Raw genomic sequence first — 24,645 nt, 5'->3', positions numbered from 1 at the left:
GATAGGCCCTCACAGGTTAGTGAGAACTGTTAATCTTAAAGATAAAACCCCCAGTTATTTTACCAGCAAAAATGGGTTTCTTCAGGAACGGCAGAGAATTGCAGTCTGGGACAATTAAGCTGTGGCAAAACCACAGGTGATTCTGCAGAACAGAGGAGAGGAGGCTCTTTCACAGAGGAAAGGGGGAGCCGCGAGGGGCCGCTATAAAAACTAAAAGCCCGTTGGGGTGAACTGGGAGCCCGAAGTGTGGTGGCTGCTCGTGAGCTGAGCTGTCGCCAGGGGAGGAGGAGACCTTCCTTCCTCCTGCCGGGCTGGCAAAATAGTATCACGTGGAAGGTGCATCTCTTCCCGTCGGGTCTGCAGTGGGCAGTGGCGTGGTGGTGCCTGAGCCCTCCCAGTGCTGGCCTCCCGACCCCATTCTAAAGGTTTCCTTTAAGGGGCGCCTGGGTGGCGCAGTCGGTTAAGCGTCCGACTTCAGCCAGGTCACGATCTCGCGGTCTGTGAGTTCGAGCCCCGCGTCAGGCTCTGGGCTGATGGCTCAGAGCCTGGAGCCTGTTTCCGATTCTGTGTCTCCCTCTCTCTCTGCCCCTCCCCCGTTCATGCTCTGTCTCTCTCTGTCCCAAAAATAAATAAACGTTGAAAAAAAAAAAATTAAAGGTTTCCTTTAATTAATTTTCACAGAGCTTTTCCTGCTTGGTCCTTACCCCCATCCATGTAGTCTGTCTGCACTCCTGTCTGTAATGAGTGTGATACTGATGCACACAGGACAGCTGATTTTTTTTTTTTTAATGTTTACTTATTTTTGAGAGAGAGAGACCCAGAACATGAGCAGGGGAAGGGCAGAGAGAGAGGGAGACACAATCTGAAGCAGGCTCCGAGCTGTCAGCACAGAGCCCGAGGCAGGGCTCGAACCCATGAACTGTGAGACCGTGACCTGAACCAAAGTCAGACACTTGACTGAGCCGCCCAGGCGCCTCAAGTTGATTTTACTCAACAGAAGGTGTGGAATTGGTCCTCTTTCAGTGGAGGTGTTGTGTTCAGTGTTCTTCCTGAAGTGGAAGGAGACAGCCTTTCCCTGATGTTTGTTACGTTTTTGTAGTTAAGCTGGATCTCTGTAACAGTGCACAATTCCTCAAACACCTATAAGCTTTCTTATATTTTTTAAAAGTACCAACACCCCAGCTAATTGGTGCCCAAACTAGTTATAACATGGGCATTCAGGTTTAATGGAACACTACATATGAGAAATGTCATTTTTCTTTAATTTACGATTTTCATCTCTGAAAATGCAAGAATTCTTTTCCATGTAGAAATCCTCATGCTCCTTTGCGTCTCATACTTTTTATTCTCTGAGCACGGTGACTACTGAAGCCGCGCCCAAAGCCAGGCTTCCTTAACCTTGGGTTTAAAAGCCAGCACTACTTAAACATGTTGCCAGATTATCTAAACTTCACACACATGAAAATGTAAACAAAATTCTCTAAGTTTTTAAAAGCGTATTTATCTGTAAAAATGCATGTCTTCCTAGCTGATGGGGTCAGGAATATTGCCCAGTGATTTTAAAAGCGTTTGTTTAAGGGGCGCCTGGGTGGCTCAGTCAGTTAAGCATCCGACTTTCGCTCAGGTCATGATCTCATGGTTCATGGGTTCAAACCCCATGTTGAGCTCTGTGCTGACAGCTCGAAGCCTGGAGCCTGTCTCCCTCTCTCTCTGCCCCTCCCCTGCTCGTTCTCTCTGTCTCTCTCTCAAAAATAAATAAACATTCAAAAAATTCTACAAAAAAAAAAAAAAAGGTTGTTTAAAGAGAGGAGAATGCTGCTCCGTGTTAACTTTACCACCATTGTTTGCCTTGAAAGAAGTGTGAATGGATATTTTTTATTTTACCTATTAAACAACATTTTAGGAAAAGAAAACTGTGTTTAAAGTCTATGAGTAAATGTGTATTTCAAAGTTTCAGTTTCTTCTCTATAAACTACATTTAATGACACACAGCTGACCCTTGAACAGCATGGGTGTGGGCACCGACCCCTGTGCAGAAAGTCGGCATGATTTCTGACTCCCCCAGAACTGCACCAACAGCCTGCTGTTGACCAGATACCGTACTGATAACATGAGCATTTAACACGTATTTTATATGTTCTATGTATTCTATTCTGTTTTCTTATAATGAAGTAAGCTACAGAAAAGAAAATGTTACTAAGAAAATTATAAGGAAAAGAAAATACATTCATAGCATTTTACTGTATTTAGTGAAAAAAATCCTGGGTACCTCGTGGCTCAGTTGGTTAAGCATCTGATTTTGGCTGAGGTCATGATCTCACAGTCTGTGAGTTCCAGTCCCGCTTTGGGTGAGCTCGAGCCCCTCTTTTCTCTCTCTCCCTCTTCCCCTCCCTCCCTCCCTCTCTCCCTCCCTTTCTCTCTGCCCCTTGCTCACTTGCACCCTCTTTCTCTCAAAAAAAAGAAAAAAAATGCACGTTTGAGTGGATGTGCACAGTTCAAACCTATGTGGTTCCAAGGCCGACTGTATTTCATAGGATTGTTCTAAAACTGAAAGTAATCATTGCATATGAAGGGCTTAGTACCACGTCTGAGACATCCTCTGTTGGTTACCAATTACTGTAGCACCGAACCATAGGGCTGTGTTGGTGACCCGTAAGGCTCTGTGACTCGGGCTCCTCAGGCTCCTGGAGCACAGTGTCACCGTGGGGCCACCGACTCCCGCCTCGTTCTCCCTGGTCTGGTCTCCTGACTGAAATTAGTACCACTCCAGTGCCGTCATCTGGTGCCGCTTTGGTTTTTCCTCAGCGCTGCCACCTGCGTGCTCCAGGTTTACTTTCTGCTTTGCCGCACGACAAGAGGGTCTTTGTTTTGTTCCCTTCCGTCCTGTTTTTAGGACGGTGAGTGTGCACAGCGTTGTTCCCTGTCACGTGAACCAGTGAACAGTCCACGGGTTCTCCTTTTCTCTCAGGGTGTCCTAAGGATACATTTTATCGAAGCTCAGGACCTTCAGGGGAAAGATACTTACCTTAAGGGACTCGTCAAGGGAAAGTCGGACCCCTATGGGATTATTCGAGTCGGCAACCAGATCTTCCAAAGCAAAGTCATCAAAGAGAACCTCAGTCCGAAGTGGAACGAGGTATACGAGGTAAGATGTGCCCAGTGGTGTCGCCTGGCTTCTCCAAATTCTGAGTCCGCTCCTGTTAACACAGGAGTGTGGTTGGTGTAGAGAGTAATTTAAATCCTTTTTGCTTTAATTTCCCATCTTTAAAAAGCATTGCCCCTTTCCGTCCCTTCCTCACAATATTATTGTCATGCCAACACATAAACGGCACAGAAATTTTAAACCTTGATGACGTTAAACCATCACAATACGTAATTGGCAGAATATTTTTCATGTGAGAAATGTTTTATGTGGTTAACATATGTAAACATACAAATACGAGATTAATTATGTATCATTTTGTAAATTCTCATTTAATACATCTGGACATCTCTACATGTTAGTAAATACAGATGGACCCGATTTGTGATTGCCATTCACTTCTTTACCCAAAAGAGATCTTGACTATTCATTCCAGCATTAGAACCGCTGTTGTAACAATGTCATAGGAATATATTTTTCTTCTCTTGACCAAGTTTTCTCCAAAGAAGCTCGTCAAGGTGTCATTGCTGCGTCATGAAGTACAATTTGAGTAAAGGAGTGATACATTTTTGCAGAATTGTTCTTCGGAACAGTTGTGTGGCTTATACGTCACCAGCTTCCCATCCTTCCGGTCCAGGCTGTTGCCAGATGGCTTAATCTCTGAGTGGTGGTACGTGGGTCACTAGTAGTTATCCCAAGAACAGGACTTGAACACAGCCACTTCAGGGCTAGTAAGGTATGCTAACCTGTTCTGTTGGTGGGTGCTGTCTTGTGACCTCCTTCCGGAGCGGTGGAATTTGACTCGGTGAGACTAATCCCAGGTAGCTGGAAACACAGTAGACTATGTGGGCAGATGTTTCAAAATGATCTCCCACGGAGAAGCGTATGTGGTTTGACAATGAGAAAATGTAAGTGCTTAACCACTTAATAAGAGAAAACTAGTACGGTGCTCTTTACCATAATCCTCATATTCAGCAGGTGCCGACGTTAGTAAAAATGTAAGATAACTACCACTCGTTATTTTTTTCAGGCTTTAGTCTATGAACATCCCGGACAGGAATTAGAGATTGAGCTCTTTGACGAAGACCCGGACAAGGATGACTTCTTAGGAAGGTAAACCCTGAGGCGAGGAGAACACTCTTCCCAGTAGTCACACTTAAAACTACTGCAGCTTTGAAAAATAGGTGTATGTGTATGTAACGTGTATTGTTAAGTGGCTCTTAGATACAACATTTGTTTCACTTTAGACTTCTCGAGGTATGTTTTATTTCTCTCACATTTAAGTATAAGAAGGAAAATTCTAGATCTACGACCATCATAGCAACCACTAGCTGTGTGTAGCTATTTAAATTAATTGATTAAAACTAAATAAAATTTGAAATTCGCTTCAGTGGTTGTACTCGGCCCCATTTAAGTGCTCATAAGCCACATCAGAGCGTGGCCCCAAAGGCCAGTGCAGCTCTCCGGCTTTCACGCCGCACAGGCAGCTCCCCTCTAGGGTGTAGAAATGAGGTTTTAAAGGTTTTCAGTTTGTCGAGTTTTTTAGGGAGCAGGGGGGATAGTAATTTACATTGTGCCTACACATTGGAAAAATAAATACTGATTTGTATACTTAAATTGAACAACCAGTACAGCTGAAGAAATGAGCTTTTAGAAAAATACATCTAAACCTAATCTCTATTATTTAGCTGAATTTCTTGTGGCCAACAAGATACGGGTGTAGATGACATTGGACAGGCTTAGCCTCATCAAGAATGACCTGTGTATTCTGTGACTTCAGAATTCATTCCTGAGCTGGTTTAACAAGGGGCGACTGAAATATTGTAAGCAGGGCAGTAAACAGATCAATTTTGCATTTTAGTAGAGCCACCGTGTCGCTTAGAGTGGCGGGAACTGAGACTGGGGACTACGGTGATAGACCAGGAAAGAGCTGTGAGGGTCTGACCTGGGGTAGGGGCAGGAGGAGTGGTAGCTACGAGCGAAAATAGGAGCGGACTTCTCCCACCCTCGTCATCTCTGGCTTCCGGGGGGAGTGCCACACTTTGCTGTAGAGCAGGGTGTTTAGGGGAAGAAGGGGCTCTGGAAGACGACTGAGCCAGAGGCCTCTGGGGCTCCAGATACTTGATGGTCCAGAGCTGAGGAGTGAGGATGGGAAGGCTGTAGTGACGGACGGCAGCACCAAAGGAGAGCTTGTCGGACAGGAAGGCTGAATATTTCCACACATTTTTGGCGTTTTCATATTCTGTAAATAGCTACATTATAGGGAAGACCACATTTTTTACAACTGTCATCCTGGCTTGGCCAGACTGAGGGTCCTGACCTCCCAGAGACTCACCCCCCGCTTGTCCCTTACTTCCCTCCATAGTTTTGAGATAAACCTGAGGAAGCTTCCGAACCGAGTCTGTCTGTTGATAAACTCTAGCATTTTGATGCATGTCCGTGTACTTTTTCGTAGACAAATGTTTAAGGTTATTTCAGTGTTAAGTATGTTTCTATATTCTAAAGTTGTTGTGTTGTTATTTCCATAGTCTTATGATTGATCTTATTGAAGTTGAAAAGGAGCGCCTTTTAGATGAAGTAAGTTTTCTCTGAGTTCTTGTTCCATTTCACGGCCAGTGACAGACCTGCTGCCCGTCCCCACTGTGTTCCGAGAACCGAACGGTCACTTCACAAACACTGAGAACTTAGGCCCTTCAGTGTTAGCAAAGTGAAAAGAAGGAAGTTTGACAGCCCAGTCAGATGGTATGTATTGAGAGCCCAGCATATGTTAGAAATTCACGAGTACAAGCACAACACTCTGGGAGTCAGGGCAGAGGCCTGTGAGAAGCTTCCTAAAAGTGGGCTTTCGAGGCGCTGGAGGTATAACAGCTAGGACTGTGCGGTCGAGGAGAAATTGTCACGTGAGCGCCGCCTACAAACGCAGTGGGAGCTCACAAGCAGACACTGCTTTCAAGCAGGACATTGCCATCAGAATAAAAAGCGTTAAAAGCGAGGAAAATTTTGAGATGGCTTCTAAAAGATGGGTGTGATTGGGACAAGCAGGACATAAGGAAGCAAAGAAATGTTGAGATCTACTGTTCCAAAGTAACACATTCTCCTTCCTGTGCACTTGTGGCAGCCCCTTAACGCCGAGTATTTGGGGACTATCTTTGATTAATTGCTTTGTGATCTTTAAGCTGAAACAGCTGAATACTCTTTTATTGAGAAGTATATAGTGGTGAATAAAAGCAAACGTGAATTTCTTGGATATTGAAATTCAGTGTTTGGTATCCATGTTGTATTATCTCTTGGCCCATAAATTCTATTCAGGTCCATACATAGAAGCCCTGTGGTGCTGGACAGGACTGGAGCACGTTGGAATCCTTGTGCGTCCATTAGGGATGAAAACAGTGTTTACTCCAGCATGGTTTTGTTAGGGTTTAGTGAGGTAATGTTAGTGAAGCCTTCAGCACCCTCCCTGGCCAGGCTCCAGCGGCTGCTCTCTGGGGTCGTCAGCTCATTAGAGATCAGGCAGGACTCCTCCTTCAGCAGTAATCAGAAACAGTCAGTGCGTCCCAGGGAGCGGCTCGTAACACTTGTGGAAACTGCTTGACTGGAAAGTCTGACTCAGGAGAGCTGTTGTGAACGTTCACATTCTCTCCTCAGTGGTTCACCCTGGACGAGGTCCCAAGAGGAAAGCTGCACTTGAAACTGGAGTGGCTCACGTTGATGCCAAATGCTTCAAACCTCGATAAGGTGCCGTGATGGACTGTTTCCCCTGACAGCCGAGATTAGACTCTCTAGACTGCATGGCTATTTGGCTTACAAAAATGACGGCAGTGATTTTGATTATTGTGCTCTAAGTCACTACAGTTGCATCAGGGGTAAATTAAAGGTACCGGAATGTTTTAAAAGAAGGATTTGTAGGTCCTGCCCACCTGCTCTACGAGACCTTCACGTTTTGTGCTTGGTATACTTTGGGGGTTTGGCGAGCCACAGATCACCTGTGCTTTATTTAATTGATTTGTGTAGTTTTTTTTTTTTTATTTTTTTATGTTTCTGAGACAGACACAGAGCATGAGTGGGGGAGGGGCAGAGAGAGAGGGAGACACAGAATCTGAAACAGGCTTCAGGCTCTGAGCTGTCGGCACAGAGCCCGACGCGGGGCTCGAACTCACAAGCCGTGAGATAGATCATGACCTGAGCCGAAGTCAGAGGCTCAACCGACTGCTCACCCAGTCGCCCCTGATTTGTGTAGATTCTCATTAAAATATATTTAGTGTTTTTTGTTTTTTTTTTTTTAATTTTTTTTTCAACGTTTATTTATTTTTGGGACAGAGAGAGACAGAGCATGAACGGGGGAGGGGCAGAGAGAGAGGGAGACACAGAATCGGAAACAGGCTCCAGGCTCTGAGCCATCAGCCCAGAGCCCGACGCGGGGCTCGAACTCACGGACCGCGAGATCATGACCTGGGTGAAGTCGGACGCTTAACCGACTGCGCCACCCAGGCGCCCCAAAATATATTTAGTGTTTTCATTCTCTCTGTGTTGCGTATATTGGATGGTTTATTTCACCACCTTTTCTTATTTTCTTGAGCATTACAGACATAATCAGGTAGAAGTACTCTAAAATCTTCTGGAAACACACCTGCTGAGGCTTTTTGTCCTTTCCTCGTAGGTGCTGACAGACATCAGGGCTGACAAAGACCAAGCCAATGATGGTCTTTCCTCTTCATTGCTGATCTTGTATTTGGATTCAGCAAGGAACCTTCCGGTAGGTAATGCCGTGGGAGCTCCCTTGGGTGCCCGTTTTCTGGCAGTAGATCTTGTGTTGAGCCACACCGTGTCACCAGTATTGCTCCCAGGAGAACAGCAAACGGGAGGGGTCAGTGTGTATTTGCTTCATGAGTGTAGTTTATGTTTCTGCATCTTACTGATTGTCCAGAATGTTCAGAGTTCTCTTTACTCTGACATGCTTTATGAAGAAATCTCCATCACATAAGAAAAGGATGTGCCTGGTAGTTAGGGAAGAAGATACTCCGTAGAAAATCACTAATTATTAAAATGGAGTTCCCTAGGGATGGACATTGTCTTCTCTGGCACGGGAATAAAACAAAGCAGCTCTGTCCACGGCCCCAGAGTCCACTCTGGCTGTGGCGTGGCAGGACGGCCGGTGGGCAGCCTGGTAGGACAGGCGCTGGCTGGAGCCCCCGGTGCCCTGTCCCGCTCGGCTCCCACGGCCCGGAGGGAGAGCCCCTGCTCGTTTGCATCAGAACTGTTTGCTCTTAGAAAACACTGCGAAGTGCAGCTTTTATAGGTAATGACCACAGCTGTGGGGAAGAAAAATCCCACCGTTCTGTTCGCGTGAAGTCTCACGGGATCCTCCACCACCGTCCTTTAAATCCACTATTTAGGGTAATGTGATCATCATATAAATGTTACATTGTTTTGATCACTTTTTTTAAGTGCCAGTTCCCATACCCAGCGGATGGTCATTCCTGCCTTCTTTCACTGTGTTGAACACCAGACCAGTTCTGCCGAGGTTTGCAGGCTGTTTCCCTGCTAAGCCTGTAATAAGTGCTCATCCATCCCGGCGCATTTGCATGTAGTCTCCCTGTGTCCGCTCCTTGTCGGCACCGACGTGGTGGAGACAGACGAGGAAGCAGAGTGTTTACTGCCCTTCACAGTTTGCATCCAAGTGTCTCACGTCAGACTGTCCTCGTCTCGCCTCCCCGCGGAAGCCCACGGAGTGCACACCCCACTTCTCCTCCAGTGCCTTTCAAGCTCTGAAAATTGCACTTCGCTTGCACTTAGCTCCAAGCACAGTAAACGTACTTTGTGCATCCCTGTGTTTCAGTTAAGGTTTTTGACAAAATGCAATTGATCTGTTTTTATACTGGGAAGGTGTAGTTGAACACTGTGTAATTATATGCAGCCGTACTCTTTCTTTCAGTGAAGCTTTCTTGACTAATTTTAACTTCATAAATTCTTAATTTTTCTCAAAATGTTACGTAACCTTTTGGCCAGTCTCCCAGTTCGAACTCTGACTTTTTCCGTTAACGATCTCAATTTGGGGAAAGTTGTTTTGTTGTTATTTAACCTTCCTGCAGAATTTCTCACACAGTAGAACTTTTTGGTTTTTAATCACAGTAATGTTTGTTTTGCAGTCTTTCATAACGCCTGATGGAAGTGAATTTGTTATATATTTTAGGATACGGAGAATAGTATTAAGTGAATTGGCAAGAAAGAATTAGGCCTCTTTCGAAGTGTGTATTTTGTCGTTAAACTGAAATTTGAGTAATACCACGTAAGCAAAACAAAAGCAAAAATGAATTTATTAACCTTTTATTAAAATGGCACTCTGTGCACGAAGTATGCTCTGTGTGTCAGAGGCAAAGGATCTTTGCAAAACCGCTGCCCTCTCGGGTGTTTAAGTTAAACGACAGCGTTTGCCCACCGGTTCTCCTGCGTTTCTGTGGGATGCTTTGACTCTGCCTTTTGCAATCCTGTTTATTAGTGCTTCTCGTGCGTTCACTGACCGCGGTCCACCATTCTTTGCTTTCTCCTCCTGTTTCCACTCTCCTAAGAGTATCTACGAGGGAAACTTTGGGTGTGGCTACTTAAAAGAGAGGCGAGCGTCGGGACTAGTGTTTTGTGAAAATACTACCTCAGTCTATAGAGCACTATTTGTGAGTTCTCCAGTGTTCTTTCTTCCTTTTGTTTTAATGGAGACTGCTAGAATGTGGGCTGGAACTTCTAATGCCATCTATTCAGTGGTGGAATGATGTGGCATGCTTTTTTAATTTTCTTGCATGATTTCAGTTACTGTGCGTGTGTTTCTTTTGTGCTTGTTTTGTAAAAGTAACACCGCTGTAACCAACTTTGGTGACTACATCTGATGATGAGATGAACAAATCTGGTGAGTCGTGAAGAATCCTGACATTCCTAAGCTGCTACTGGCCCGTAAAAAAATAAAGATAAAAATTCTTCTGAGGGGAAAGTGAAACCGTAATAATTAAAGCCGATTTTCTGAGGGTTCATCTCAATGTGAGATGTAAATGTTTATTTGCAAGCTTTCCGAAAACGTCCTTAGATCTCCTTTTCCCTCCTGATGAAACACAGAAGTGTCAGAACTTGCCCTTCCCTGAAGTGCCAGCTGTACCTGTGGGGATGGTCAGTGAAGACGCATGTCCACCTGTTGCCCTGGAAGCGTGCCTTCTCCTCTTTTTAACCAGAGCTCCTAAGGGAGAACAAAACACATTGAGTTTATGATTCAGCTTCTTTTAAGGAACTTAAAGAATATCCAGGAGAGGATAACTGAGCATTTCTAACCCACTTATTTGGGAAGCTGACTTTGATCTTCTTACCTCTGTTTCCTGGGGTCTTGCTCTGGGGCCCTGATTCCTGGTACTACTGTTCTTGGTGCTTGTAGCAGACAGTTGTTTTTACTTGCTTTAGGGTCAAAGAAAGTCACCGATGGCTTAGTCATTAGTCTAGAAAGTTACTCTTTCTAGGCTGATTTAATTCAATAACTTAGTGAGATTCATAAAGTTCTTCAGCCCTTGAATCTAACAGTGGTAGTAATGCTTTGTGCTCTCGAAGAGATTTCATTTCTGTTTCCACGTGCACTTTCAGTGTATTCTTATCAAAGAAGGGTGGGGCAAAAGTTGAAGAATAGGTATTTTGCCCCATTTTATCCGTGAGGGACATCGAGACCCTGATGGGTTAGGTGAGCTGTTGAGAGTCACATGGGTAGGAAATGGTAACCATGGTCTCCTTCCTCACTCTCCTTGCTTGTTGCTATTTGAGGTGTTTTCAAAGTCAAGATGAGGTCACTGGTACGTGTTGGCAAACATTCTCTATAACTCTCGAGTTATGAAATGACTTTATATTTTGGGTGTTTCTTAGTGACGGTTGTAAGCTGCTGTGGACAACAGTGTGACCCTCCTGCATAAACTCTGTTAGTCTGCAGTGGTTTTTCTAAGTTACCTTTTCTCATTCTGTAATTGCTTTCTTTAAAGGGAAATATTTCTGACCTCGTGTCAGGATTTTTTAATTGCTTTATGATCTTGAGCTAAGACATTGCTAGCTTATCAAAACCAACTTCCCTCCCACATTATCAAAATCATACAGTAGTGCTGCTTAGTGATTCAATCATAGGCATCAGCACAGTGTTTTGTGAGATTAATTTGACCAGATTTGATTGCCTTTTTTCTTTTTTAAAGAAAATTGGATTTCATCGTCAGGTTAAATCATCGCTTTCTCAATTTTCCCCCAAAGGCTGAGACTGTTGGTATTTCTGGTAAAGGCCAGCCCCGTTGGTCTTGTACCTTCTACCTACTCAGGATACTTAATTTGCAGCCCCATGCATGCATTACCGCCATCTGGGAACCTTTGGCACTACAGGACTTTCTCCCGTGTGGAAACAGTCTCTTGACGATATAGACTGTCGGCACTTTGCCCTCCTGGTTTTTTTTTTTTAATTTTTTTTTTAACATTTATTTATTTTTGAGACAGAGAGCATGAACGGGGAAGGGTCAGAGAAAGAGGGAGACACAGAATCTGAAACAGGCTCCAGGCTCCGAGCTGTCAGCACAGAGCCCGACGCGGGGCTCGAACCCACGGACCGCGAGATCATGACCTGAGCCGAAGTCGGACGCTTAACCGACTGAGCCACCCAGGCGACCCTTGCCCTCCTGTTTTGATCAGATTTGGAGCTGAATGTGACCCTGGAGCGCCGAGGGTGTTCTCTGGCTTCCAGTGGCCAGCTTTCCAACCTGGGAACCTGGGACTTACATAGTAACATGCATTTGCTGAACACCTTCCAAGGGCTCTCCCTGTCAGCCCTGTTTAATCTCCCCATCACATCACTTTTCAGATAAGGAAGCTGAGGCAGCACAGAGAGTGTGAGGGACAGAGGTTAGAGACCCAAGATCACAGCTAGTCAGTACCAGAGCTGGGCTTTGAACTCTGCCTTGTGACCCCTCCTGTCTACCCCATGCTAGCGTAGAGTGAGGTTGTTACCACTTCAGGTTTGTGAGTTCACAGAGCTGTCCATGGGGTTTATCTGAGATGAGTGTTCACACTGTTGCCTCCTTGGTATCCGTAAAATTGGATACTTGGTACACAGTAGCAAGATCACTGGGTGTGATGATGCAAGGTGCCATTTCACTTGTAAAAAGTACAGGTGGCATTACTTTAAGGTCTTTAAAAACAAAAAGGGGGTGTACCTGGCTGGCTCAGTCAGTGGAGCGTGTGAGTCTTGATCTCAAGGTTGTGAGTTCGAGTCACACATTGGGTGTCGGATTACGTAAAAATACAAATCTTTAAAAAGTCCGGGCGGCTACACTGCAGGTTATTACTGCCTCCAGTTGTGGGGAGCAGCCCGAGGCTGGAAGGTGCCGTGACGTCCGGGCCGACGCTGGCCCCCTCCCAGTGTCCCCATGTGATCTGGCCCGTCTCTCTTTCGAGCCTGTGCAGCCCCCCACGATCTCACAGCGCTTCTCTAGCTCTGCCACACACACCACGGCCTCTCTCCTCACTTTTGCTTTCGTTGTGCATGTTAGAATGAGATGTGCATCACACCTACCCAGAGTGAGCTTCAGCAGAGGTTTCTGTGACACCTGAGGGTTGGTGGTCCTCACATGTCAGGGCGGTGGTTCCCAGCCTCACCTGGCCCATCTGGTGGGTCCAGTGTTTAGAGCTCCACAGGCCGCCTCAGTGGTCTGGCCTTTATGTCACATGAATTCCTTTTGGCTGGATGTTCCGTCTTCTCATCTGGCCCGGCCTGCCATGGCCACCGGAGGCTGGGAAGCTGGCTGTCCATCTTTCTTCACCATGATGTCTGCTGTTTAATAAAAACATAACAAAAAGCAGTTTGTCATTTGAAATTAATTACAACCGAAATGATAAAATCTTCCATGTTAAATGTCAGTCCTTGAAGGAGCTTACAGACAGCTCTGCCTTGTCCTCTTGAAGGCAAGAAAGTAACTATATGGAAAAAAAAAAAAAAAAAAGTCAATGAAACTAGGACATAAAACCCATAATAATAGAACTTTAAAGCCACGATACACTTTTGAAACAAAGTGTTCAGCCCCTGCCTTCGATACTCGGGAGAGAATGGCAGTGAAGTGGAAAAGGCCCACTTCTGCTGTGGTTTTGCACGAAGGTAAAGTTCAGAAGCAAGGGAAGGGTCAGCTGCTCGTATGGGGTGTGATTTGGCTTGAGAGCCACGTGGGCATCTTGAGCCCATCTGCTTGTTGTCGTGGGTGACGTCTTCATGAGTTTATTCGGGTTAAGAATAGTAAACAGAACCCTTTCTTAAAGTGTCACTCCTGGATTTTTTCAAATCCCAAAGACAAGAGGGGCGGGAGTGAAAGAACAGTAATCAGAGGAAATGTGTTTTGATATTTATAGATTAAAGGTTGATCCTAAGATAAAATCTTGGGCATAAAGAAGAATTGTATGTGCTACAAATGATTTTTACTGTGTCATTCTTGTTGGTGGTTTTCATTTAAAGATTTTTTTGTTTGTTCTCATAAATTTTCGTGTCATTATTAACCTTACATAAACTCCTCATTGCATGTTTTATTAACCCTTGGTATATTCATTTTCTTCTGACTTGAAAGAGTAACCCATTAGAATTTAACCCTGATGTCTTGAAGAAGTCTGCAGTTCAGAAAGCTTTAAAGGTAAACTAATAGTTTCCCTTTGAAAACCTAATTGAAACATATTGAAAGAGATGATATTTTAACTCACATGGGTTTATTGACAAACTGCCTCCCATACTAATATAGTAATTAATTGTCTGGTTGGATCCTTTTTTGTTTACTCAAGAATTAGTAGTTAGAAGAAATTAAGTTCAGCTTTGAAGATACATTTTATAAAGTACCAATATGGTAAATTAGACTTCTGTTTTGTTGGCCTCAGGCAGCAGTATCTAAGGTACTTTTAAATCCTCTGCATTTTAATTGGATTTGAATTGGTGAAAATGGTGAAGTAGAAGGTCTATTTGAAAACATAACCAATCTTTAGATTATGATTTCAAGGTATTCCTTGTGCACGGTGACTATCCATTTAGAAATCACCTCTTCCAATATGCTGAGTTAGGGCCGTCTGAGTCGGTGACCTCATGGCTTTCGGTGCTGCTGGGTTTGGGTGACAGATCTTTTGAGAAGCTTTAAGTTTCATTAAATGAGGTATATTGAAAACTAAGCTCCACTCCCTAAAACAACATGAACATGTATTTTCTGGCCAAATTGTTAAAAGTTTTCTATGACTTACAGCGTTTTATTATTTTTTTTTTTTCCGATTCTTTCGAACATTTTAGGATCAAATATTGGGGCGGGGGGGGGGGCGGGGGGGGATTTAAATATAGTGGTCTCAAGAAAATTCTGTCCGAAGGAATGGTTTTGAATCAGCTTCATCTAGAAAAAGAAGTTAAATTTTGAGTGAAGAAGACTGACAAAATGTCTGCTTTCCGCTGTAAATTTATTAAGTCCTCACCTGTACTGAGGCCATGAGGTGTGACCCAGCAGTGAGTTACTCCTTTGCAGTAGTCATCAGCACAGTAGTTGAAGTAACCGCTCCAGTAACACTGGAAGGGATTAGATCAAGTCTTTCCTCACCGTTTCTTTGATGTCTGGGGATCATTGACCAGCGAGACGAAACGGTTGCAATGAAGGCTCCAAGTCAGACTGTTTGGGTTTGAACTGCAGCCTTGCCCAACTCCTCAGGATAACCTGTAGTGAGATGTCCGGTCCTCTGCTACTTATGGACTGGAAGTGATAGGATCTTTTTAGGAGTATCGAGTAAATTAAGATCACGCGTGTAAAAAGTGCTCAGTGTAGCTAGCATAATGTGTACATTTTAATTGTTATTTTACCGTTTCATTTAAGTGCAACGGCAAGGCCTTGGAAATGGCATTGTGGCCATTATTTAGACATGAAAACCAAAGTTCAAATAGATGAAACATGTAGGTCTCAACAATCCGTTGTAAACCACTGAAACTTAATTCAAGACAGTCTAACTTAAACTCACATTTTCGGGATGCCTGGCTGGCTCAGTAGAGCGTGCGACTCTGAATCTCAGGGTCGTGAGTTCCAGCCCCGCGTTGGTTGTGGTGCCTACTTAAAATTCATATCAAAAATTAAAAAGTAAAATGTTAAAAGATAAACTAAAAACTCATATTCTCATTATACCTGTGTATCTGACTGGGGCTGGTGCACTTTGACTACTGCATTGTGGTACAAGACTTAACGATTTAACCTCTTTCATAGAATCTGGAACATCATTCGTTTAAAAATACACCATTATTTTAGGTGCCACTGAGAAAGGAAAGCTCCGTTAAGGTTTGATAGTGTTTGTGTCTACTGGAAGAATTCTTAGACTCGGGATAAATACAGATTTTTATTATGTCATGCACACAACAAAAAGAAGATAGAAGCAAAATAAATTGGTTAAGGCAAGAACAACTGTGTCCCAATTGGGATCCGCCCCGAAACAGGTCCATAAATTTTTCAAGAGATGTTAGAAAGGTAAAAAAAGAAAAATTGTGTCTCAAAATTGATAAGGCACAGTAACTTCAGGAGTGAAACAGCTGCTTTTTCAGAGATGAAGTGACTTACCCTAGCTAAGAAGCAATTTCTGTATCAAAGCAGCTGCTATATCAGAGGACGATTTCATTCCCTCCAGCGTAGCCGAACCCTGGCCTTGGCCCCACGGCTCAGCACCTCCAGCCAAAGTGGCTCCACAAAGGGGGGGCACCCTCGCTGGAGGCCAGCCCCCGTCCTGGCCACACCCAATTGCAAGGGAAGTTGGGAAATAGAATTTTCACGTGCAGAGGACTCGTGCCCACCTAGAACTCCAGGTTCCAGTGGTAAAGGAAGGATTTAGGCGAAGAGTTCGTATTCTCTGCCACAGTAGTTTATAACCTTGGATGTTTTCTTTTTTAATGGTGTTTATTTCGTTTTGCAGAATTTATTCACACCAAAAAGATGAACCAGAAAATAGATTATCACCGTATGTTTGGGCTAATAATATTCCGATAATCCTATGAATTTGACACCTATTTCTATCATTGCTGTAGTGTTAAGGATTGACTCTAAAATTGTTTAACAACAACAACAACAAAACATTTTTTGTGACCTAATTAATTCCCACTAACACAGATATTTAACTGCATCTTCTTGTGGGGCTAAGTTAGAAATAAACCTCATGTCCCATGTATGTTGTGTCCCACTATGTTCTCTCACCTGTCTGCTCAGGTATGCTTCTCACCATCTGTTTTCTTATTCCTGAGTTTCTCTCATTATATTTGTATCTGCTTAATTTAATGCAGTTCTAGATTGATGTTTATTCTTCCAGTCAGAATTACTTAGGAGCTGGTAAGCAAGAAGTGATATCTGATAGCTACATGTTTGCACAGAAGGTACGAAGTTAAAAATGTGAAGATATGTCTCTGATACTTTGTAGTGTGTTTATTATTCCCACCAGGGGGCTATTCAGAAGTGTGTGTTCCAGGTGTTTGTCCTTCCTCATGCTTTTGTTTCCATTTGCTGCACTTACTCATGTTCTTATCCTAGTAACATGAGTTTTGAGAGCTGGAATTAGCATTAAAGATATTTAGAAGTTTGCATTTTTCCAAACTAGCTTGCTTTCAAAATAAAAGGCCTTAGCATTTAAAAATCATATGCAAATAGGAATTTTCTTAATTTATTTCATGGTAGACCCAATTATGGCTTTGGATATGCTCAGCAATTATTTTCCAGTTAAATTGTTCCCAGATAGTCCCTGTAACTGAAGTGTTAGAATTAATTAGAAAGGACTATTCATATGAGCCACTAATTTCATTTTTAGTAAGCCCCAGTTCAAGATGTATGTTTACTTATTTTGTCTTATTTTTTCTTTGTTTGTTTGTTTTTGGATAGTCAGGGAAGAAAATAAACAGCAATCCAAACCCTCTTGTCCAGATGTCGGTTGGACACAAGGCCCAGGAGAGCAAGGTGAGGAGGTGCTGACCGGTTTCCTATGATGTCACTGTTACTGGTCTTAGGTGGGGGACTGTCAGCGGGCTGCTAGTGCAGGCGTGAGGCATTGATTTCCATATCTTCCTCTCGTTTTCTCAAATCAGTTAGTTCCCAGATAACGAACTTCTTTATTGGGTAACGAATGTATTGTTTATGTTTAAAAATAACAACAAAAAAAAGGGGGGTGCCTGGGTAGCTCAGTTTGTCTCTCTTTCTCTCTCGCACTCCTCCCCCCCACTGTCTCTCTCCCTCTCAAAAAATAAATTTTAAAAATGACATAATATGCTTTTGCTTGATTTCGTGGATAAATGACGTGGTATAAATTTCTAAGTTTCCTTTGAATGCTCTATAAATATTTTGTTTGAAAGATAACCAGCAGTCCTTAAAATTCAACAAACACAATTCTGTGGCATTCAGAGGGCATTGCTGTTGTTGTAATGTGTTCCACTTTCCTAATTTAAAAGAAAATATTTCAGGGATTATTTACAGTTACAGGCCATTGTTCGCTTTAAAATGTTCACAATTTAGGAAGCTTCCTGACTTCTAGCATTATGTGGTCCCTGGGAAAATAGTAGAACAAAGGCCAAACCAAGCAGATGAACTCTTGTCATTGGGATGGGCTCAGAGGTTGGGATTTCATAACTGTCAATTTCCCTGACACACTCTAAAAGCTTTGGACTGTCTCCATCTTTGAACACTTTTCACAATTAACACACAGCACATGCTCAGCAAATAAGTGGCTTGGAATTTAATTAAAGTCCTAAGCTTCCAAACACAGTAAATGAATAACCACAGTCTTGGTAGCCCTTTTCCACAGAAAATACCACAGAGCTGGTACTTGGTTATTTCTTTCAGATTCGGTACAAAACCAATGAACCTGTATGGGAAGAAAACTTCACCTTCTTCATTCACAATCCCAAGCGCCAGGACCTTGAAGTCGAGGTATTTTATTTGCATTTTTTTAATAGATTTGTTGAAATATAACCAACGTACAAAGAGGTGCCCAGATTTAAAGAGTACAGTTTATGGACTCATCACCATAATTGATACATCTTTGTCAGATTTATCCCTAAGTATTTCATACTTTTTGATACATAATTTTTTTTTCAATTTTCAACTTTTGGTTACTAGTATCTAGAAGTGCAAATGATTTTTGTCTGTGGATATTATATTATTGTATTTGATGATTCTCATAGCTTTTTGTGAATACTTTAGGATTGTCTTCTACCTGGTAGTCATGTTGTCTGCTAATTATGTCACTTCTACTTCTGTGTGTCCGATCTGGGTGCCTTTCACTTCCTTTTCCTGCCTCCTCTTGCCCTGCTGGGCCCTCCGGCCTCTGGAGCGAGTAGACCTCTTCCCCTCCCTTCCGACCTCAAGGGGAAAGCCTTGAGGTTTCACCATTAGGTCTGTTGTCTAGGAAGCTTCCTTCTACTCCAACTGCTAGTTTGCTGCGTGTTTTCGTCATGAATGGATGTTGAATTTTCTCAAAGGCTTTTCTGTAACTATTTCTATAACTATTTTCAATAACTATTTCTATAACTGTTGAGATGATGTCCATGTTTGTAAACATGGTGGACTCTATTGTTGATTGTCGAATGTTAAACCTTACAGACCTTTGTTTGGGGATAAGTTCCACTTGGTCATGATGTAGTATCCTTTTTATGTATCCAATGTAACTCGCTAACATTTTGTTGAGTTTTTGTATCTTAGTCATGAAGGATCCTAATCTGTAAGTTTGTTTTTTTTCTCAGGGTAATGCTGTCCTCCTAGAATGAGTTGGGGAATGTTCCCTTCTTTACATTTTTCTAGAAGAGTTTGTGTAGAATTGGGCTTTCTCCTCACGTGCTTCAAGAATTCACCAGTGAAGCCATCTAGGCCTGTACTTTTCTTCATGAGAAGGCATTTAAATACAAATTATATTCCATTCGTAGATACGGATTTATCTAGGGTATCTCTTTTTTTCTTCATGATTTTTGATGTTTATGCTTTAAAAAAAAAAATTATGTTTATTTTTTGAGAGAGAGACAGAGTGAGAGCAGGGGAGGAGCAGAGAGAGAGGGAGACACAGAATCTGAAGCAGGCTCCAGGCTCTGAGCTGTCAGCAGAGCCCGACGTGGGGCTTGAACCCATGAACTGTGATATCATGACCTGAGCTGAAGTCAGACGCTTAACCGATTGAGGCCCACAGGCACCCCTGATGTTTATGTTTTTTAAGAAATTCATCTATTTCATCTAAATTGTTGAGTTTCTTGGCACAACATTATTTAGAATATCCCTTTAATGTCTTTTTAATGTCCTATAATAAACATTAGTAAACATTAAAAAAAATTTTAAGGGGCGCCTGGGTGGCGCAGTCGGTTAAGCGTCCGACTTCAGCCAGGTCACGATCTCGCGGTCCGTGGGTTCGAGCCCCGCGTCGGGCTCTGGGCTGATGGCTCAGAGCCTGGAGCCTGTTTCCGATTCTGTGTCTCCCTCTCTCTCTGCCCCTCCCCCGTTCATGCTCTGTCTCTCTCTGTCCCAAAAATAAATAAACGTTGAAAAAAAAAAAATTTTAAAAGAAGTCAGATGCGTAACTGGCTGGGCCCCCCCAAGTGACCCCACAGTGCTTTTTTTGTACTCATTGTAGCTGTGCAATGAGAAAATGAGAGATTCGTTGGAACCTCACTTACTGTAGCATTCTGTGTCTCTAAGAGGTTTTCTACTGTGTCCATCATTTATGAGAACACTACTTAGAAAGAGTTGGCTGAGGTGTTTTCTAAAGACTGGGTTTTGGAGGAGCCTGGGTGGCTCACTCAGTTAAGCAACCAACTCGTGATCTCAGTTCAGGTCTTGATCTCAGGGTTGTGAGTTCAAGCCCCGTGTTAGGCTCCGCTCTGGGCATGAAGCCTAGTTTAAAAAAAAAAAAAAAAAAAAGACTTGATTTTGGACATTTCTCCATTTTTTTGTATTTTTTTTCTTTTAATGTTTATTTTTGAGGTAGAGTTGGAAGCCTGGTGGGGAGGGGCAGAGAGAGAGAGAGCGAGAGAGGGAGGGAGGGAGACACAGAATTGGAAGCAGGCTCCAGGCTCTGAGCTGTCAGCACAGAGCCCGACATGGGACTCGAACCCACAGACCGGGAGATCATGACCTGAGCCCAAGTCGGCACACAACCGACTGAGCCCCCCAGGCGCCCCTCTACATTTTCTGTCTTGACCCTTCAGAGCTAAATGTGTTCTGTGTGTTCCGCAGGTCAAAGATGAACAGCATCAGTGTTCTCTGGGGCACCTGAAGATCCCTCTCAGTCAGCTGCTTACCAGCAATGACATGACCATGAACCAGCGATTTCAACTCAGTAATTCAGGTCCAAACAGCACTCTGAAGATGAAGATCGCCCTCAGGGTACTGGAGTCTCGTGCAGCAATTACAGGAGTGGACAGGGGTGGGGGGGTACTGGCTGACTCCTGGGTGCTGCTCCAGAGTGTAGTGAAGGGCATGGGCCTTCGTGGAGGATGACCGCGGTATAGCTGCGAGCCTGGGGCCAGGAAGGCACTTGTCTGGGATCAAGGAAACCACTGCTGACAACTATAGGCGCTCAGGGGAGAGAGAATTGAGGCTTGGACTTAGACATCTGCCCCAGCTGGTATTTCCAGATTGCTCGAGCAAGCCAGGCTAAATTCTCCAAGGTCATTCAGGAGAGAAAATTTAATACAGTTCTTCAAGATGGTAGAAATTACAAACAGACTTTTTGTACAAAATAGACAATGACTCTTGTGAGTGCCTAAGGAAATGTTCAAAATAAAACTGGCAAATGGATTGGAAAATGCTAAAACTCACTAATTTTTAAAATGCAAATTAAGGGGCGCCTGGGTGGCTCAGTCGACTCTTGGTTTCAGCTCAGGTCATGACCTCACGGTTCGTGGGTTCTAGCCCCACGCCGGGCTCACTGCTATCAGCACGGAGCCTTCTCTGGACCCTCTCTCTCCGTCTCTCTCTGCCTCTCCCGCACTCATGTGCACGCATGCTCTCTCAATAAATAAACATTGTTTTAAAATAAAATAAAATGCAAATTAAAATGAAGAACCCACTTTTTAAAAAATCCAAGCAACCTCGGTCTGTGGAGGGTTCAGTGTTCACGATCTCTTTGCACTTGGTTCCAACTCTGGAGATAGGCAGTTTCTGCAGAAAGGACTGCAGTGTCTGCAGACCATGGGTCATAGAGCCCCTTGGGACAGGAACCCGTTCTCTGGAGATCTGACCTTCAGTAAGAAGACAGAATGCAAAGAGGCCATGAACATAAAGATGTTTGCTGCAGCTTTATTTTTTACAAGGAGGGAAACTTGACACTGTTGCAGCAACCCTGGAGTGCAGGGTTTTGGGGTGTGGGCTCTTGTTCAGTGGAATGTTGCACACCTTACCACTGGCTGTGAAAAGCCAGCGAAGTGAAGGGCTCACGTGCTCACACAAGCCAAAGGACATGAAGGCCGTTCCGGCATTCATGCTGGGTGTGTGCAGTAGCCCACTGGGGAGGGGGCCCTCACCTCTCATCCTTTCTTGGGGGCGCACGGCTCAGGCTCGCCCAACAGTGACATCACCCCCACAGCTGTGCAAGCATGCACGCAAACGGAAGAGGCTGAAGAGAAATTATGTTTACATCATGGAAGCGATAATTTTGATTACTTAAACTTTCCTTTCTCTTCTTTTCTTTTTAAAAAATGAGAACTAAGTCATTTTTTTTATTTTTTAAGTTTTTGTTTTTGAGAGCGAGAAAGAGCACAAGTAGGGAGGGGCAGAGAGAAAGAGGGAGACACAGAATCTGAAGCAGGCTCCAGGGTCCGAGCTCTCAGCACAGAACCAGATGCAGGGCTCGAACTCATGAACTGTGAGGTCAAGACCTGAGCTGAAGTTGGGTGCTCAACCTACTGAGCCACCCAGGTGCCCCTTCTTTTTCTACTTACTATAATGTGGCATCACTCCAATAACAGAGTAGCTGGACATACAGACTAGACTGTTGATAATGTTTTTGCCAAGTTTTAAATAGACATTGGCAAGTGAATATATCTAAAGCCATTCATATACCAGGCCATTCTAGTGTCACTGATTTTAATTTTGTGTTTATTTCCACTTGCAGATACTCCACCTTGAAAAGCCAGAAAGGTCCCCAGACCACCAACACTCAGCTCAAGTAAAGCGACCCTCTGTTTCCAAAGAAGGGAGAGAAATATCTGTCAGATCTCACGCGTCCGCATCGCCAGGCTCCGGTGATGGCAACACAGCCCCGTGCACACCAGTCGTCGGGGGCAGCGATAAGCCTGGCGTGGAAGAGGGGGCCCAGCCTGTGGAGGCCAGCCCCCAAGGCCCACGCGACCTGGGCAGGAGCTCCTCCAGCCTCCAGACCAGTGCCACCTGCTCCCCCAGCCACATCTCCATTAAGGAGCCCACTCCAAGCATAGCCTCAGACATATCCCTGCCCATCGCCACCCAGGAGCTTCGACAGAGGCTGCGGCAGCTAGAGAAGTAACCAGACCCCTCCTTTGTCCTTGTCCAATCAGAGCACACGTCTCATGCTAACGTCGTCTTGAGTTAGCCAAAAGAGCCTGAGGTGTCCCTGCCCTTTTGCTCACTGAGTGTTTGCCTGTTAAAATAAACCTGCCATTTCTAGGACCTGACTAGGGACCAAGAAGCAGTGGGGTTCAGGGTGAATAGAAGAGGGTCTGAGCCCCTGTGTGCCTGTCCTCAGACCAGGAGGCGGGACCTAGAGCTGATGCTCGCTCTTCGTGCCGTGGTTGTGTCTGTGTTGGAAGAACAAGTCCTGTTTGCTCAGTACCCCCTTACTACCACCGGTCATGTGTTGTCTAGTCTTTGGATTCATACTTGTGCTCCTGGGCTCTTCAGAGAAGGAGGAAGACAGCTTGCAGTTATCATAAGCTTCAGACATTAACCTCTTCCCGTCAGTGGAAGGAACGAAGTGGCCCTTTGAAGCCGTTCTTGCTGTTTGTTGTTCCGAGAGGTGTGTCGAGGCATAGGAAGCGGAGGCAGAGATGAAACGCACTCCTGGGGGTTGAGGAAGTCACACGCGTGTGACCCACACTCAGCGTGCTCTCTCCTTCGTACTTTCTCAGGTTCAGCGTTCAGAAGAAAGCAGTCAGTCCCTTCCTCTCTTGCTCTAGGAGGAGATAGAACTTTAAATAAGAAAGCACTTCTCTCAGGAGCTAAATTTGGGGAGTAGCTGCGATGATCTTGAGGGACATTGCACCAGGGCAACCGTTGGCGGGCTTAGGAGTCTGTGCTTCAGCCCTGAGAGAGAAGCTTCCTGAGAGAGGCTGCTGAGAAAATCAGAGCAAGCAATGCACGTGGGGCTTTGAGGGAGCACACGTAGAGTTGGGTCCTTACAGGCTAGACGTTGCTTTGCAGAGACCACAGAATTGATGTTTGTAATGAGGACATCTCCTGAGTCTCCTTTTTACCATGGGCCCTCACTGGGAAAGCTGTCAGTTTTGGATAATTACGTTATGTTGAAACCTTATTTGAGATAAGAGTTTGACTGGTTGATTAATAGAAGTCCAGATTATGCTCAAGTCCGTGGGTAATTTGATTGTTTTCGTGCCAGTTGACTCACTCCCGTTCAGTTCTGAGGAGAGCTATAACCTCTTGCTTTGTTTCCCCAGTGGGACGACACTGGGGCAGTCGCCCCTGGGGCAGATCCAGCTGACCATCCGACACAGCTCGCAGAGAAACAAGCTTGTGGTGGTCGTGCACTCCTGCAGGTGAGCTGGGCCCCCGGAACCCCCAGGTGGGCTTTAGATGAGAGGCGAATGTTAGCTCTGACATCACTAAACAGATGAACCCATTTCATTTTTGAAGGACAAAGTAATAATGTTATACTACAGACTTAGTATTCAGTGCTGCATTCTTTTTTTGTTCTTGACATTGTTTCTGTTCATAAACATTTTGGTTGCTTTGTAATCCACCCCTTTTTTTAAGTTTATTTTTATTTGTTTTGAGAGAGAGACAGAGAGAGAGAGAGAGAGAGCGAGCGAGCAGGGGAAGGGCATAGAGAGAGGGAGACGGAGTCCCAAGCAGGCTTCACGCTGTCGGCACAGAGCCTGAGGTGGGCCTGGAACCCACGAACCGTGAGATCATGACCCGAGCCGAAATCAAGAGTCGGATGCTTAGCCCGCTCAGCCACCCGGTGCCCCCGTACTACATCTTGAACTGCTCTACTGCAGTTTATACAACATTCCATATTGCTGGATTTTAGATTGTCCAAGTTACATGTAACATGGTAATGAACATATTTTTCTTGAAGTGTCTCTTTGAGATTAAATTTCCAGGAGTAAGTTTATGTCAGTAATTTGAAGGATCTCAAAAGGTTGATGGGATCATGACAGGTATTGCCAATAGTCTTTCAAGACTATTTCTGGAACATGCCAGCTGGCATTGGTACCCAGGGTACAGGTGTATCTTCTCCTGCCCCCGTCAGGAAGTTTATTGTGCTGCGTACTGATTTAGTAAGTG

General features: G+C 44.3%; 1 protein-coding gene across 4 annotated transcripts in view; it reads left to right on the top strand.

The window, feature by feature from the left end:
• ESYT2 (extended synaptotagmin 2) overlaps positions 1 to 24,645 on the top strand; it is an 82,304-nt gene that overhangs the window by 50,972 nt on the left and 6,687 nt on the right. Inside the window, exons 9-20 of one of the 4 annotated variants that reach the window (XM_045496361.1) lie at positions 2,969 to 3,145; positions 4,173 to 4,255; positions 5,671 to 5,719; positions 6,788 to 6,877; positions 7,800 to 7,895; positions 9,709 to 9,810; positions 13,750 to 13,812; positions 17,050 to 17,124; positions 18,004 to 18,090; positions 20,380 to 20,529; positions 22,259 to 22,644; positions 23,796 to 23,894. In XM_045496361.1, the coding sequence (XP_045352317.1) occupies positions 2,969 to 3,145; positions 4,173 to 4,255; positions 5,671 to 5,719; positions 6,788 to 6,877; positions 7,800 to 7,895; positions 9,709 to 9,810; positions 13,750 to 13,812; positions 17,050 to 17,124; positions 18,004 to 18,090; positions 20,380 to 20,529; positions 22,259 to 22,644; positions 23,796 to 23,894 (1,457 nt within the window). The remainder of the gene's footprint in view (positions 1 to 2,968; positions 3,146 to 4,172; positions 4,256 to 5,670; positions 5,720 to 6,787; positions 6,878 to 7,799; positions 7,896 to 9,708; positions 9,811 to 13,749; positions 13,813 to 17,049; positions 17,125 to 18,003; positions 18,091 to 20,379; positions 20,530 to 22,258; positions 22,645 to 23,795; positions 23,895 to 24,645) is intronic. The other 3 variants (XM_045496363.1, XM_045496362.1, XM_045496364.1) reach the window with 3 other exon arrangements.

This window comes from Leopardus geoffroyi, chromosome A2 (genome assembly GCF_018350155.1).
Source record: "Leopardus geoffroyi isolate Oge1 chromosome A2, O.geoffroyi_Oge1_pat1.0, whole genome shotgun sequence".
Lineage (NCBI taxonomy): Eukaryota > Metazoa > Chordata > Mammalia > Carnivora > Felidae > Leopardus > Leopardus geoffroyi.
This window is presented reverse-complemented; position numbering and strand designations above follow the sequence as displayed.